The 15,471-nt window shown below is 44.4% G+C and overlaps 1 protein-coding gene and 1 pseudogene across 2 annotated transcripts in view; both read left to right on the top strand.

Moving 5' to 3' along the window:
• Positions 1-15,471, top strand: part of LOC308578273 (protein CIMAP1C-like) — a 277,961-nt pseudogene that overhangs the window by 203,511 nt on the left and 58,979 nt on the right. The window lies entirely within an intron of this gene.
• The window catches only part of LOC308578132 (uncharacterized protein), a gene marked incomplete at both ends in the record, with an annotated part of 28,741 nt that overhangs the window by 8,984 nt on the left and 4,286 nt on the right, over positions 1-15,471 (top strand). The window contains 5 exons of the mRNA XM_081178399.1: positions 2,607-2,747; positions 3,522-3,622; positions 8,113-8,266; positions 10,720-10,821; positions 11,666-11,885. Coding sequence (XP_081034525.1) covers positions 2,607-2,747; positions 3,522-3,622; positions 8,113-8,266; positions 10,720-10,821; positions 11,666-11,885 — 718 coding nt within the window. The remainder of the gene's footprint in view (positions 1-2,606; positions 2,748-3,521; positions 3,623-8,112; positions 8,267-10,719; positions 10,822-11,665; positions 11,886-15,471) is intronic.

Here is a 15,471-nt window from a genome sequence, read left to right as displayed (position 1 = left end):
AACCCAGACAAGAATTCCAAAAGGAATGGGGAAAATGCAGAGAATACTTTACCAAACAGTGCCCCAAAATATACACTTGGACTTGTTTCAATTAATTTCTACAGGAGACTTTGTGGTTTAAGTCATAATTAGGAAAAATTGTAATAATCCCATACAAAAGAAATAGTATACAAGAGGTAAATAAGGCGGCCATTTAACAGAATAAAGTCTTTTATTTTTATGTTATGTTTTCTTTGTGTAAGGGGATAGGAGTTTAATTTTGATAATTAGTCAATGGTGGTGGGTCTGTTTGTATGTATGAGTTGTTGTGGACTATGTTATAAATAAAATAAAAATTAAAAAAAGAAAATGAAACCGGTCCCTTTTGCTTTCTGTATGTCAGAGGGTTTGCTGAAAAAAGCCTTCCGGATGATGGTGACCTCGAAATTGGGCTCTTTGGGGGGGGATTTGGGGTACAGAACCTAGAAGAAGTCCTCTTTTATTTTTTCCTTTGTCATATCGTCACATACAACTTTGCTCATACCAAGCGTCGACTCCCCTCCCCCTTCCCCCGCTCCCACTCCCTGGCTTTCTTAAGCAGTCACGATCCTCTTAGCATTTCTATATCACCCTTTAAAAATTGTCCAGTAGCACCTGATAATAATAATAATAATAATAATAATAATAATAATAATAATAATAATAATAATAATAATTATACCCCGCCTATCTGGCTGGGTTTCCCCAGCCACTCTTGGCGACAAAATATTAAAATACAATAGTCCGTCAAACATTAAAAGAAGAAGAAGAAGAAGAGTTTGGATTTGATATCCCGCCTTTCACTCCCCTTCAGGAGTCTCAAAGCGGCTAACAATCTCCTTTCCCTTCCTCCCCCACAACAAACACTCTGTGAGGTGAGTGGGGCTGAGAGACTTCAGAGAAGTGTGACTAGCCCAAGGTCACCCAGCAGCTGCAGGTGGAGGAGCGGAGACACGAACCCGGTTACCCAGATTACGTGACTACCGCTCTTAACCACTACACCACACTGGCTTCCCTAAACAGGGCTTGCTAAACTTGGCTTCTTCTTGGTATAATTTTTTGTATGCAGGTCCACTTCTTCAGATACAAAAGCTTCTACCAAGACCAAACTGAGTTGGTCTGCAATGTGCTACTGGACAATTTATATATTTTTTATATATTTCAACTGCGTTAGACCACCACAGCTGCCTACCTGAACATATATCGCCCTATTTACCTTCTTACTCTACTTAAAACAATTTACTTTAGCATTTGTAAATCACTTTCAAAAATTAGCCTCTGGTTTTTTTAATAACAGTATATTTAAAGATCTTTTTCAATTCTTTGTAAATCATATCCCAGTAGACTTTGACTTTAGTGCACATCCACCACCTATGGACGAAATTCCCTTCCTTCTCCTTGCATTTCTAGCGTGCCTTATCTTGAGTTATATATATTTTAGCAAGTTTAGTCGGCGTCAAATACCACCTATACGTCACCTTCATTAAATTTTTAATTAGTGCTGTACATTCAATAAATTGTTTTTGCCCATAATCTTTCCCACTTATCTAATTCAATGTTATGACCAAAATCTTGAGCCCATTTAATCATAACCGACTTAACTTCTTCATCCTTTGTATGCCATTCTTATACGTTTTTGGCAATGATTTTCTTTTACTATCTAGCAACTCTGTCTCTTAATTTTGATTTAGTATGACCAAAACCATTTCCCTTACTGTCTTCCTTAAATACATCTTGCAAAAGACGGTAAGTGTGCGGGAAAGAGAGTTTGAATCGGATTAGTCTGCTCTTGTATTTATGTTCCCCTAAACCAAGCATGTCCAAAGTCCACTTTGGGGGCCTTCCACCCATCTCTCCTAGATCTCAAAATGCATTGGTTTTGTCATATTTCCTGCTATCCTGCCAAAGAATTTAAATTTTCCCAATGTTCTTTTAGACCAGGCATGTCCAAAGTCCAGTTCAGGGGCCTAATCTGGCCCTCTGGTCGATTTAATCCGGCCCTCGTGGCGGTTTATTTACTAGGGCAAAACTTCCCCCCAAAAAGCTCAAGAACTTTAATCCTAAAAAAAGGTCAGCACCTCTGGGGTCAAATCCTTAAAAAAGGCTCAACAATTGTGGGGTTTTACTGTTAATATGCTTCTTCTTAATTGCATTTCACTATTAATATACTTCTTAATTGTATTTCAGTTCAACAATGACTTTGATAAAATACATCTTTTGTGACGTGCAGAAGGCTTGAGTTACCTATGAGGTGCAACAGTTACCATATAGCATATATTCAATATAAAAAACAGCAACAATTGGTTGTTGACAAAGGACAGCTGGCATATATATATAAAAGATATTAACTGATATGCATGCCATTCCAGATATAGCTATATAATCTCTACTGTTGGTAAGAGAAGAACTTTGGAGCAGGCATTTTCAAAAAAAGAGTTTTTTATGAACCGCTCTAATACCAAGTTACCGTCAGGAGCTGAGGGGCCGTATCAAACCTCAATCCAGCCATCACATCACAGAGCAGCCTTTTGGGCTCCTGTGAAAGACATACTAATATTCGTGTAAAAACTCTGTTTTGTGTTTCGAAGGTTGCCGAAGCCGAGGAATGCTACAATACAGCTCTCCGTTTATGTCCGACTCACGCGGATTCTCTTAATAACCTGGCGAACATCAAGCGAGAACAAGGGAATATCGAGGAGGCTGTCCGCCTCTACCGGAAAGCTCTTGAGGTACGTGCGTGGAGAATTACAACAATTAAATTGACATATAAGGGTTAGGCATGCGTACCCTGGACTCCTAGTCTGGGTCTTTTTAAAAATCGCCGATCAAATTTTTCTTGATCAATAACGGAAATAATGGTGAAGAAGTGAAAGTGAAGTAGCATTTTGAGGCTCGACAAAGCATGGTCCGATAAGTCCCTTTTGGAAGGAAGAGGGTCTGTCCCCCTTTTTATATTCCTAGGCCTCCTGGAATGACCAAAAATCTGCTTTTTCATCAGAAGAACAATGCAAGGTGTTAAGGAACGGTACAGAAATTGAAATAAAAGCTGGGCACATGCTGTTCTCTGTGTCGGCTGAGCTTGATCCCCTGACAGTCTTATTTTCTAACAGTATTTCCTATGCGTACGAAAAAGGCAGTTCATAGGCCCATTATTATTATTATTATTATTATTATTATTATTATTATTATTATTATTATTATTATTATCATTACCACAAATCATTCCAAACGGTGATTTATTTTGCAGCCAGCCCCTGCCACATTTGAGCATCAAAGAGGGGCTCTTTAAAATATGGCATTGGTCATTTGACAGTCTGATCTCCCAACAGTATTTCCTATGCATGCTAAAAAGGCAGTCCATAGGTTCCTCCTCCTCCTTAATTTTTGCAAGTCAATCCAAATGAGGATTTATTTCACGCCCACAACCTTTGAGCCTCAAAGAGCAGCCTCCGTCTCTTTAGAATGCTTCTCAGGGAAACTAAGAGTGAGCTTCTTCCCCGCAGGTCTTCCCGGAGTTTGCAGCTGCGCATTCAAATTTAGCCAGTGTTTTGCAACAGCAGGGGAAGCTCCAGGAGGCCCTCATGCACTACAAGGAGGCCATCAGGTGAGCTTCCAAAGCCATGGGGAAAATAGATTGAAAGAGCTCCTCCTTACTGTATTTTAATCTTTTGCTGGAAGCCGCCCAGAGTGGCTGGGTATAAATAATAAATTATTGTTGCTGTTGTTAATAATTATTATTACTCCTCATGCGCTGGTCTGGTGCCTGTGGGAAAGCTCTCCTCTTGTGGATAAAGCACTTTCTCTTTTTCTTTTAGGTTTTTTTATTTTTTATTTTTATTTTTATTTTATTTTTTGTCCCTTGAAGGACAGCCAAATTTAAATAACAATTCGACACACAGCTGCGAGGCATTTGCGAGCTTTTTTGCGGAGAAGGTCCTGTTGCTCCGCCATGACCTCCCTGCCAATTTGGATACAATAAAGGAACTGGAGGCCCCTCGACTGTCCTCGGGTCCAGTATTGGACCACTTTGACCGGATATCCCCAGCCGATGTGGACAGACTCCTCCGAGCTGGAAAGCCCACCACCTGTCCTCTTGACCTGTGCCCGTCCTGGCTGATTAGAGCGTGCCCAGACGAGGTGTGGGCCCCCCTGGGGGATATCATCAATTTGTCCCTTGGCACTGGGATATTCCCAGGGGAACTGAAGGAGGCAGTGGTGTGTCTGCTCTTAAAGAAAACATCATTAGATCCTTTAGATCTATCCAATTACCGCCCGGTTTCGAATCTTCCATTCCTGGGTAAGGTGATTGAGAGAGCGGTTGCTGAACAGCTTGGTAGGTTTCTGGATGAAACATCTGCTCTCGATCCATTCCAGTCCGGCTTCCGCGCTGGTCATGGGACCGAGACGGCTCTGGTCGCCCTAACAGATGATCTCCGCAGGCAGCTGGATCGAGGCGGGTCGGGGCTGCTGATTCTTCTAGACCTGTCAGCAGCCTTCGACATGGTCGATCACGAACTTCTGGACCACTGCCTTGCCGACGTGGGGATCCAGGGCACAGTCCTTCAATGGCTGCGCTCGTTTCTCTCCGGTCGGGGACAGAGGGTGGCGCTTGGGGGGGGGGAATTGTCATCGCGCCACTCCTTGGTGTGTGGAGTGCCTCAGAGTGCGATACTCTCCCCGATGCTTTTTAACATCTTTATGCGCCCCCTCGCCCAGCTTGTCCGGAGTTTTTGGCTGGGTTGCCATCAGTATGCCGATGACACCCAACTCTATCTGTTGATGGATGGCCATCCTTACTCGGCCCCAGATACACTGACCAGATGTCTGGAAGCTGTGGCTGGATGGTTACGTGGGAGCCGGTTGAAGTTAAATCCTTCGAAGACAGAGGTCCTCTGGCTGGGACGGAGCGATATGGGATTGAGGGGGCAACTCCCATCTCTTGCATGGGTGCAATTAGTGCCAGCATCGTCCGTTAAGAGTTTGGGTGTAATCTTCGACACCTCCCTTTCCATGGAGGCGCAGATTACAGCTATAACAAAGGCGGCATTTTTTCATCTCCGCCAAGCTAAGCAGTTGGCTCCTTATCTCTCTCACCCTGACCTAGCCACTGTGATCCACGCGACGGTCACCTCCAGACTGGATTATTGTAACTCGCTCTACGTGGGGCTGCCCTTGAGACTGACCCAGAAACTCCAGCGGGTGCAGAATGCCGCGGCGAGACTCCTTACGGGGTCTTTGCTGCGAGATCATATCCATCCGGTGCTGTACCAGCTGCACTGGCTCCCGGTGGAGTACAGGATCAGGTTTAAGGTGCTGGTTTTAACCTTTAAAGCCCTATACGGCCTAGGACCCTCGTACCTATGGGACTGCCTCTCCTGGTATGTCCCACAGAGAAATTTACGGTCTGCAAATAAAAACACCCTAAAGATCCCAGGTCACAGAGAGGTTAGGTTGGCCTCAACTAGAGCCAGGGCTTTCTCGGCTGCGGCTCCAATCTGGTGGAACGCTCTGTCACAAGAGACTAGGGCCCTGTGGGACCTGACATCCTTCCGTAGGGCCTGCAAGACAGAGCTGTTCCACCAGGCCTTTGGTCAGGGCGCAGACTGACTCCCTCCTCTGGCAACCTGCACAGAATTTTGCTTGATGGTTGCCATTAATTTGATTTTAATTTGATTTAATTAATTTTATAATGAATGTTTTAAAATGTTGGACTATTTTGATTGTTGTTAGCCGCCCTGAGCCCGGCTTCGGCTGGGGAGGGCAGGATATAAATATTATTATTATTATTATTATTATTATTATTATTATTATTATTATTATTATTATTATTATTATTCAGTTTTTTTATTTTATCATTTTATTTCCATACACTCCAAACATTTTCAATATATACAATACTGGGATTATACAAACCCCTTGGACTCTCCCCCACCCCCCACCCCCCGTTTCCATATTTTGCCATCTTTTCTTGCATGTAATTACAATGATTCGTTCTATTCCATTTCCTTATTTGCTACTTTGGCTTCATCAATGTTATATCAATCCTGCCTGTGGAAAACCATCTAATTCGATTTTAATTTGATCCTGATTTGTTTTTAGGAGGTAATTTAATTATTGTTTGATTTTATACTAATGTTATATATTTGATGTTAGCTGCCCTAAGACCGGTTTCGGCCAGGGAGGGCGGGATACAATTATTATTATTATTATTATTATTATTATTATTATTATTATTATTATTATTATTATTATTATTATCTAAATATGTATCTTTAAGGTATTCAATAAATTTTTCCCATTCTTGTTTAATTTTTTTATATATATAAATAGTTTTTATTAAGTTTTAGCATTTTATATTCAACACAAACATCATTCTTGCAGACAGCATAGATGAATCCCAATCTCCCCCAGCTTCCCTCTTCTGGTTTTTTAAATATTTACTTCTCCTGCCTATCTCATTCTCCCTTAATTTTGCCATCTTTGAACTAACGATGGTTATATCCTTAAGGTTTTTGCACCATGCTTTTTCACATTTCATCTTCATTATTTTCCCCATTTTGTCCTTTTAACTTTTTTCTTTGCTTAAATTTCCTATCATCTTGATGTCTGATCTTCACAGTCATTTTGATAATCCACTCTTCTTTTGTTGGGACCTTCTCTTCCTTCCACATCCGGGCTAAGAACATTCTGGCATAAATAGAATACACTGTCTTTTTAGGTCTCTTGGTATTTCTTCACCCGTTAAACCTATTAGAAAGGCTTCTGGTTTTTACACAAATGTTCTCTCCCCCCCCCCCCAGTTAATTATACAGTGGTACCTTGGTTCTCAAACTGAATGTGTTCCAAAACCAAGGTGCATTTTCCCATAGAAAGTCATGCAAAACGGATTAATCCGTACCAGACTTTGAAAAACAATCCCTAAAACAGCCATTTAACATGAATTTTACTATCTAACGAGACCACTGATCCCTAAAATGAAAGCAGTCATCCATGTACTGTACTCTAAAATAAATACAACAGTCTTGTAAATGATAAAAATGAAAATTATTTTTTTTCCTCACCTGCACTGATGATAGTCATTGTTCGGATGGGGACCGGGGCTTCTATCCGTTTCTGCAATCACACAATCAATCAATCAATCAATCAATCAATCAGTAACTAAACTGGGATCCGCACAGTCGCAAAAACAAATGAACCAAAAAAGCCTCCGAAACAAAAACACCACATAAATTGCAAAAACCAAAGCACCAAACTTAATCTGTTCCCGAAGTCTGTTTGATTGGTGCAGGCGCCCCAGAAAGAATAGCTGACAGCCAAATTTGATGTTTGGCTTCCGAAAAACGCCTGGAAACTGGAACACTTTTTCTGGGTTTTCGGCATTTGGGAACCAAAGCGTTTGAGTAGTAGTAATAATAATAATAATAATTTGTTTTTGTTTGTATCCCACCCTCGCCGGCCAAGGCTGGGCTCAGAGCAGCTAACATCATAAAAACAACACAACGAGCCTAAAAGCAGACATCAAGTAATTCAAATAAAAATTAATTCAGACAAGTTAAAATCCGGGCAGGTGGCAATTATTAGGGTGGAATTGAGAGTGATTAATAATTGCCAGAATTGAGGAGCATGGAATTTCCCAAAAGGAAAGTGCTGCTTGTCCGTATGAAGAGGATGCCACAATGCTGAACCTTTCTGTATAAAAAACCTTCTGTATAAAGAAACCTGTATAAAAAACATTTGAGAACCAAGGTCTCACTGTCTCACATGACCACTAGGGTGGTTCATAAAAAAACACTTTTTTGAAGATGCCTGCTCCCAAGGTCTTATCTTACTACACTAGGGATTATATAGCTATATCTGAAATTTTGTGCATATCAGTTAATATCTCAACCCTCCATGAAAATAGCTGTTTTCTTGGACGTTTTCCTATTTTGTGAAGGCTTTGGAGAAGGCATTTTTAAAAAAAGTTTTTTTAATGAACTGCCCTAAAGACCACCGTATAGGATAGAAAGAGCCTTCTTGACCCTTACATTTCCAGCGTAACTTCAGAGTATTTTTGTACCAAAATGGCACTTTTTCTCTCCCCCTCCATGTCAGAATCAGCCCCACTTTTGCAGACGCCTATTCCAACATGGGGAACACCTTGAAGGAAATGCAAGACGTCCAGGGAGCTCTGCAATGCTACACAAGAGCAATCCAGATAAATCCTGCGTTTGCCGATGCCCACAGCAACCTCGCTTCCATCCATAAGGTAAGCTTTGTGTCTCTGCTAAATCTATTTAAAAAAAACAACTGGGGGGGGGGCAGCAGGGGAATCTTAGTTTTTACAAAAGGAAAACAACTGGCAAAAGCCGTCCCAAACCGAGATGGGGCACAAAAAGAAAAAGGGGAGAATTGGAATTTATGCTGGAAGTGTGAGGAGGCAGAGGGCACACCGATACGTTTATGGTGGGGCTACAGAAACGTTAAAAAATTCATGAGGAAATAAAAAAGATGATCAGAATTAATTTAGAGGGGAAAACCAGAGGCATATTTACTGAGTATAAGAGGTAAAGAAATACCACAAGATGGGAAGATATTATTCTTATACGCGACAGCTGCAGCAAGGCTACTCCTTGCACAAAACTGGAACAGGAAATATATACCCACAAAGGATGACTGGATAAAGAAACTAATTGAATTTATAGAACTGGCAAGGTCAAGTGCAGTAATAAGGTACCAATCAAACTGGAAAATAAAAATATAATGGAAATGGTTTGAAGATTATGTGTTCAAGTACTGCTCAAAAACTAACATGTTGATATGTTTGGTTTAATGTTTGTAAATCTGGTTTATAATAATAATAAATAGTAAGTTAAAAGAGTTAAGAAATATAAATTTAGATAAAAATTGCAATGTGAATGTGAGTGAAGGAAGTCACGTGGGTATTTGGGTAAATGCTGAGTTGTGTATAGGGTTAGATGTGGGGAATCCATATATGTAATGTATAGTGTTGAAAATGTACGGCAACTAGCATGTAAAATGAAATCAAAAATAAATAAATAAATAAATAGGGGGGAAATAAAAATGGCAATGTGAAATATTATATAGGAGGGTGAGGGGCGGTGGAGGGAAGCCACAAGGGTGGTTTTAATGTCTGAAATTTTGGGTGGTAGGGTAATACGAATTTTGTTTTGTGTCTATGTGTTTGTTTGTAAATAATTTTTTTAAAAGGAAAATGAAAAAATTGCTATTTTTACTTTGAAATAAAAATGGGGGGGAGGTCTTATACGGGTGATTGGGTGGGTGAATGGCTCATTTTCTTAAATTTGAGCCCCCCCAAATAGAGGGTGGCTTATATAGACGGAAAGTATGGTGGAGTTCCACACCCAAAAATCTCATTGTGACTTCCAATCACCCCTACGTCACATTTCCGATGGCGCCCTTTTGCTCGTCTCTCCTAGATCTCAAAATGCATTGGTTTTGTCATATTTCCTGCTGTCCTTTGTCAATCCACACCTGCCAAAGAATTTAAATTTTCCCAACATTTTTTTTTAGACCACACATGTCCAGCGTGTGGCCGGGGAGCGTAACCTGGTTTACTTACTGGGGCAACCCCCCCCCCCCAAATGCTCAACAACTTCAATCCTAAAAAGAGCTCAACAACCTTGGGGTTAAATCCTAAAACAGCTCAACAAATTTGCCCCGCCCTCATGTCAAATCTGGCCCTCTTTGGGAAAATTTGGGCACCCCTGTAAATTTAGACAATACAGTCCTATCTCGGGTTAAATATGCTTCAGGATGAATATTTTTGGGTTGCGCTCCGCAGTGACCCAGAAGTAACGGAGCACGTTACTTGCGGGTTTCGCCGCATGCACAGACCCTCAAAATGATGTCATGCGCAGAAGCGGCGAATTGCGACGTGCAGATGCGGGTTGCATTCGCTTCAGGATGCGAACGGGGCTCCGGAACGGATCCCATTCACATCCAGAGGTACCACTGTACTCTGCAAGTGTCCTGTTCTCTATGAAATGTTTCTTCCAAAACCTCTCGTAATTCTGCCTGTATTATAATCTTGCTAATTCTGCGTATTTTAGCCTTTTTGCTAGCTACGCCAACTTAGTAGGGATGGGATTCTCCTTTCCATCCTTTGTCTGTTAAGATTCTCGCTGCGGCTATTGTAGACACTGTGACTTGCCATTGTTTTATAACCATTTATTGTAACATTTATTCTATGATCAATTACAATAATCATTCATTGTAATATTCATTTATTGTACGATTAATTACAATTTATTGTAATTGTTAAGAGTAGGTTTCTATTGAATTTTTACATGCTGATACTCAATATTATTCTATAGCATGGGGAGGCAAACTACGGCCCCATGGCCTTCTCAATCTAGCCGGGAGTCGGCATGTTTTGACACAAGTATAATGTGTCCTTTTATTTAAAATGCACCTCTGGGTTATTTGTGGGACATAGGAATGCGTTCCTTTTTCCCCCTCCCCAAAATCTAGTCTGGCCCCCACAAGGTCTAAGGGACAGTGGACGGCCCCCTGCTGAAAAAGTTTGCCGACCCCTGTTCTATTCCAATGATTGTTGAATGTTACTTTATAAGTCTACCAGGTGTGGATCATCGTGCCTTCTGTCTGTTCTTCATCTTTGGTTTTGATGGTTGAGAAAAAAAGCTAGTGGCAATTGCTGAAATATCCCTCCCTTTCTAGGATTCCGGAAACATCCCAGAGGCAATTGCTTCGTATCGCACCGCCTTGAAACTGAAGCCGGATTTTCCTGACGCTTACTGCAACCTGGCGCACTGTTTGCAGGTGAGGCAGAGTTTTAAGGGCCAACACTCCCAGGGTTTCCGGCATTTGGGAACCGAGGCGTTTGAGTCCCAAGGTACCACGGTAATGGTAAAAGCGTCACCTAATTCAGGAATTGTCCAATGTCACTTTAGAGACCAACTCAGTTTGTTCTGTGTCTAAGCTTTCATGTGCAGGCAGACTTATTCAGATACACTGAAGCGGAAGTCCCCACACCCTGATATTTAGAGGGAGGGTGGGGCGGGGTATTTCTCTGAACGGTAGTAGGACTCAATCGGTATGGTCAACCTGTGGACGACTGTGTCTCATTACATATCCTAAAACTATTTCAGGTCATCTGTGTACCATCCCTTGTTTTTTCAGTCATTCACAGTTGCCAGCAGGTGGACCATACCCATTGACTCCTACTACCCTTCGGAGAAAAACCCCAACTCACCCTCCCACTATATATCAGGGTCTGGGGGCTTCTCCTTACTCTTATATAGCAGGGTCTGGGGACTTCTCCCTCTGTATATCAGGGTCTGGGGACTTCCGCTTCAGTGTATCTGAAGAAGTGTGCATGCACACAAAAGCTTATATCAGGCATCCCCAACCTGCGCCCCCCCCCCGATGTTTTGGCCTACAACTCCCATGATCCCTAGCTAACAGGACCAGTGGTCGGGGATGATGGGAATTGTAGTCTAAAACATCTGGAGGGCCGAAGGCTTGGGGTGCCTGGCTTATACCAAGAACAAACTTTGTTGGTCTCTAAGGCACTACTGGACAATTTTAATATATTTTGACTTCATCAGACCAATACGGCTACCTACCTGAATCTAGAACCCTGGTTTTCTTTGCCCCCTTTCAGATCGTCTGTGATTGGACCGATTATGACGAGAGAATGAAGAAGCTTGTCAGTATTGTGGCTGACCAGCTGGAGAAGAACCGGCTCCCTTCGGTGCACCCGCATCACAGCATGCTGTATCCACTGTCTCACGGCTTCCGAAAGGCTATTGCCGAGAGACATGGGAACCTTTGCCTGGACAAGGTGGGTCTATGCTGTGAAGAGGTGTGCGCCGCTCCGTTCCGTCAGAGTTTGAATGCTTTCATGTTGGCTTTGGATATATAATAATATATAATAATTTATTATTTCTACCCTGCCCATCTGTCTGGGTATCCTCAGCCACTCTGGGTGGCTGCCAACCAAATATTAAAAACACAAGACAGCATTAAATATTTAAAAACTTCCCTAAACAGGGCTGCCTTCAGATGTCTTTTAAAAGTGAGATAATTGCTTATTTCTTTGACATCTGATGGAAGGGCGTTCCACAGGGCGGCCGTCACCACGAGAAGGCCCTCTGCCTGCTTCCCTGTAACTTGGCTTCTTGCAGGGAGGGAAGCGCCAGAAGGCCCTCGGGAGAGGGACCCCGGTGTCCGGGGTGGAGATGCTCCTTCAGGTCTACTGGGCCGAGGCCATTGAGGGCTTTCAAGGTCAGCACCGACACTATGAATTGTGCTTGGAAACGTACTGGGAGCCAAAGCAGATCTCTTGGGACCGGTGGTATGTGGTCTCAGTCAGACTGGATTTAAATCCTTTATTTTACAGAAAGGTTTGATCTTGCTGGCATCCTCTTAATATTGACAACCAGAGGAAAGTTTCATCTGCTGGGCTGTTTAGGGCTTTCAAGGTCAGCACCAACACTTTGAATTGTGCCCGGAAACGTACTGGGAGTCAATGCAGGTCTTTCAAGACTGGTGTTATGTGGTCTCTGCGGCTGTTCACGGCCCCCAGTCTGGCTACCACATTCTGGATTAATTGCAGTAAGGTAGCCCCACATAGAGCGCATTGCAGTCGTCCAAGCTGGAGATAACAAGAGCATGCGTGTCAGGGCTGCCACTCAGTCCCAGCTCACATAGGACCACGTTAGCCAGCGTTCAGGTTAAAAGAGTCTTTATTGGATTACAGGTTCCATTTCCAAACTGCAATGTGCAGCCCTACTTCTTCTAGGTCAGACCGGCGAAGACCCGTCTGAGTCTCCGCCTCTAGCACACCAGCTTAATACCCTAGCCTTGCTCCACCTCCTGCGCCTTTCCTTCCGTCTCTGGGTCCTTCTGCCCCCCGGGGTCTCTTCTTTCCTACTCTCTTCTGACGCGGACCCCCCTGACCCTTCCGCCTCCTTGCGGCGGGCTTTGGGACCTGGCTCACTCTCTGGGCTGCTTACTGCGCCAGCTTCCGCTACATTTGAACTTGGCGCGCGCGCCCAACTCTCTACCTTCCTCTTGATCGTTTCGTCGCTCCCCGAGGTGGGCGTGACTACTCCTGACTCATGCCCTCCCTCCTTCTGAAAGCTTCCGGAACCCGATATCTGGTCCCCTTTCTCCCTGCTGCTCCCGGCTGGGTACGTGGGTCCCGATCTCCAACTGCTGCTCTCTGATCCCTCTCTGGACCCTTCTTCCTGGGGTGTCCCCCTGCTTTCCCCCCTTGCTCTGACCGCTGGCGCTCCCTTCTGGGAATCCTCGGACTCACTGGACAGGCTCGGTGATCTCGGTTCGTCATCCCCACTCATCTTTCCTTCGTATTCCTCCCCCTCGCTCTCTGTCTCCTCCCTTCTCTGCGTCTCTGCTCCTGAACCCCTGACAATGCGCCACTCTGGCAAGAGAGTCCGTGGGCAGGGAGGGTCTTATCCTGCATCCCAGATAGAGCTGCCCTGGACACAGAACAGACCTGTGCCTCCATGGGTCCAAAATGACCCCCAGACTGTGCAGCTGGTCCTTCAGGGGCACAGTTGCCCCGTTCAGGACCAGGGAGTCCCCCCCACCCGCCCACACACCACAGAACTTCAGTCTTGTCAGGATTCAACCTCAACCAGTTAGCTGCCATCCATCCTCCAACCGCCTCGAGGCACCCGCGCAGGAACTCCACCGCCTTTGCCGGCTCTGATTTGAAAGAGAGGTAGAGCTCTCTATCAGGCTTCCTCAACCTTGGCCCTCCTGATGCTTTTGGCCTACAGCTCCATGGTCCCTAGCTAGCAGGTCTAGTGGTCAGGGATGATGGGCACTGTAGTTTGAAAACAGCTGGAGGGCCAAGGTTTAGGAAGCCTGCTCTGTATTGGCGCCAATGGCTGTTAAGCGAAAAAATTCCAGGGTGAGTGACTCCTTGACAGCCTAGCTCACCGGGGCACTTGTCCCCCATGGGTCCATGCTGTCAGTAAAAGGAGGAAGTCCCAGCCCGGTAATTTGGAGCAAAACAGTGGTCAGTAGACCATGATTCTTACTGTTGCACCACAGGTCTGCCCAGGAGTAAGAACCCCGAGCATGGGGCAATGTCAACTTTTAAAACTTCCTTCTTCCCCCCAGAATACACTTCAAGCAGCATCGTTGATACATCATCACTACATCACTAGCACATCACAAATGAGGAGGGGTATACAAGGGTTATGCATTCACTATGAGGTCCCTTTATCAGACCCCTTAAATCTCCATCACTGAAAGAACAATAAAACTCTTGACACGTCCTTTCCCACTGGACTTGTCTGGAGATGGGCATTCAGAACACCTGCCTTGCTAAACTGCCTTGGCAGATGTCTATGGTTGCCCCCTTGGTCCCTCCCTCGGTGGGGTGCCGTGTATGTGCTCTCAGGCTTGGGGAATTCTGGCGGGATGCCCTGTTCCTGCTGCCTACATGACTTCCTGCTTCTTGGCTCATGGAGGGAGGTGGAGCCCAAATTCGTTCAAATGGCGGAATGAGGAGAGTCGGTTAAAGCATAGATTTTCTGCGTGTCTTTCTTGGGCTGTCAAGTCAAAGGTATGTATATTTGTAACATTGGAACAACTTCAAAGATGTGGCCTCATGTCCCCCACCCCCATGTCATTTCCGTAACCCGGCTTTCTTGAATCCCCTTGCTAGATCAACGTGCTCCACAAGCCGCCTTACGAGCACCCCAAGGACCTGAAAGGCAGTGAGGGCCGGCTCCGCGTTGACTACCTGAGCTCTGACTTTGGGAACCACCCCACCTCCCATCTCATGCAGTGAATCCCAGGCATGCACAATTCGGACAAATTTGAGGTGAGGTGCACAAGAGGGCAGCTGTGTGAGTAGCTCAGGCGGCAGAGCGCTGAGACTCTGAATCTTGGGGTCATGGGTACGAGCCCCACGTTGGGCCAAACGAATGAATACAGCCTAGGACCGCCTCTCCACGGAGGATCTAACAGTCTGCAAATAAAAAAAATGTTAGAGGTCCTGGGCTTCAGGGAGATTAGGCTGGCCTCGACCAGGGCCAGGGCCTTTTCAGCCTTGGCCCCGGCCTGGTGGAACTCTCTGCCACAAGAGATCAGAACCCTGTGGGATCTGACATCTTTCTGCAGGGCCTGTAAGATGGAGTTGTTCCGCCGGGCCTTTGGTTCAACCTGACTCCCCTTCTCTTTTTGTGTAAGGACTAGTATGAAAGAGGCCTCCCAGTGTTCTCACAGGCCCATATAAGAGTTGGGCCTGATGAGCGTTTACTGTTCCCAACCCTAATCCTGCGGAAAGCCATCTAATTGGATTTGAATTTGATCCTGGCTTGTTTTCAGGAGGTAATTTCGTTATTGCTTGATTTTATACCAGTGTTACATATTTGGTGTTAGCCTCCTTGAGCCCGGTTTCGGACGGGGAGGGCAGGATACAAATAAAAG

The sequence above is a fragment of the Podarcis bocagei genome, assembly GCF_964188305.1.
Source record: "Podarcis bocagei genome assembly, chromosome: W".
Lineage (NCBI taxonomy): Eukaryota > Metazoa > Chordata > Lepidosauria > Squamata > Lacertidae > Podarcis > Podarcis bocagei.
This window is presented reverse-complemented; position numbering and strand designations above follow the sequence as displayed.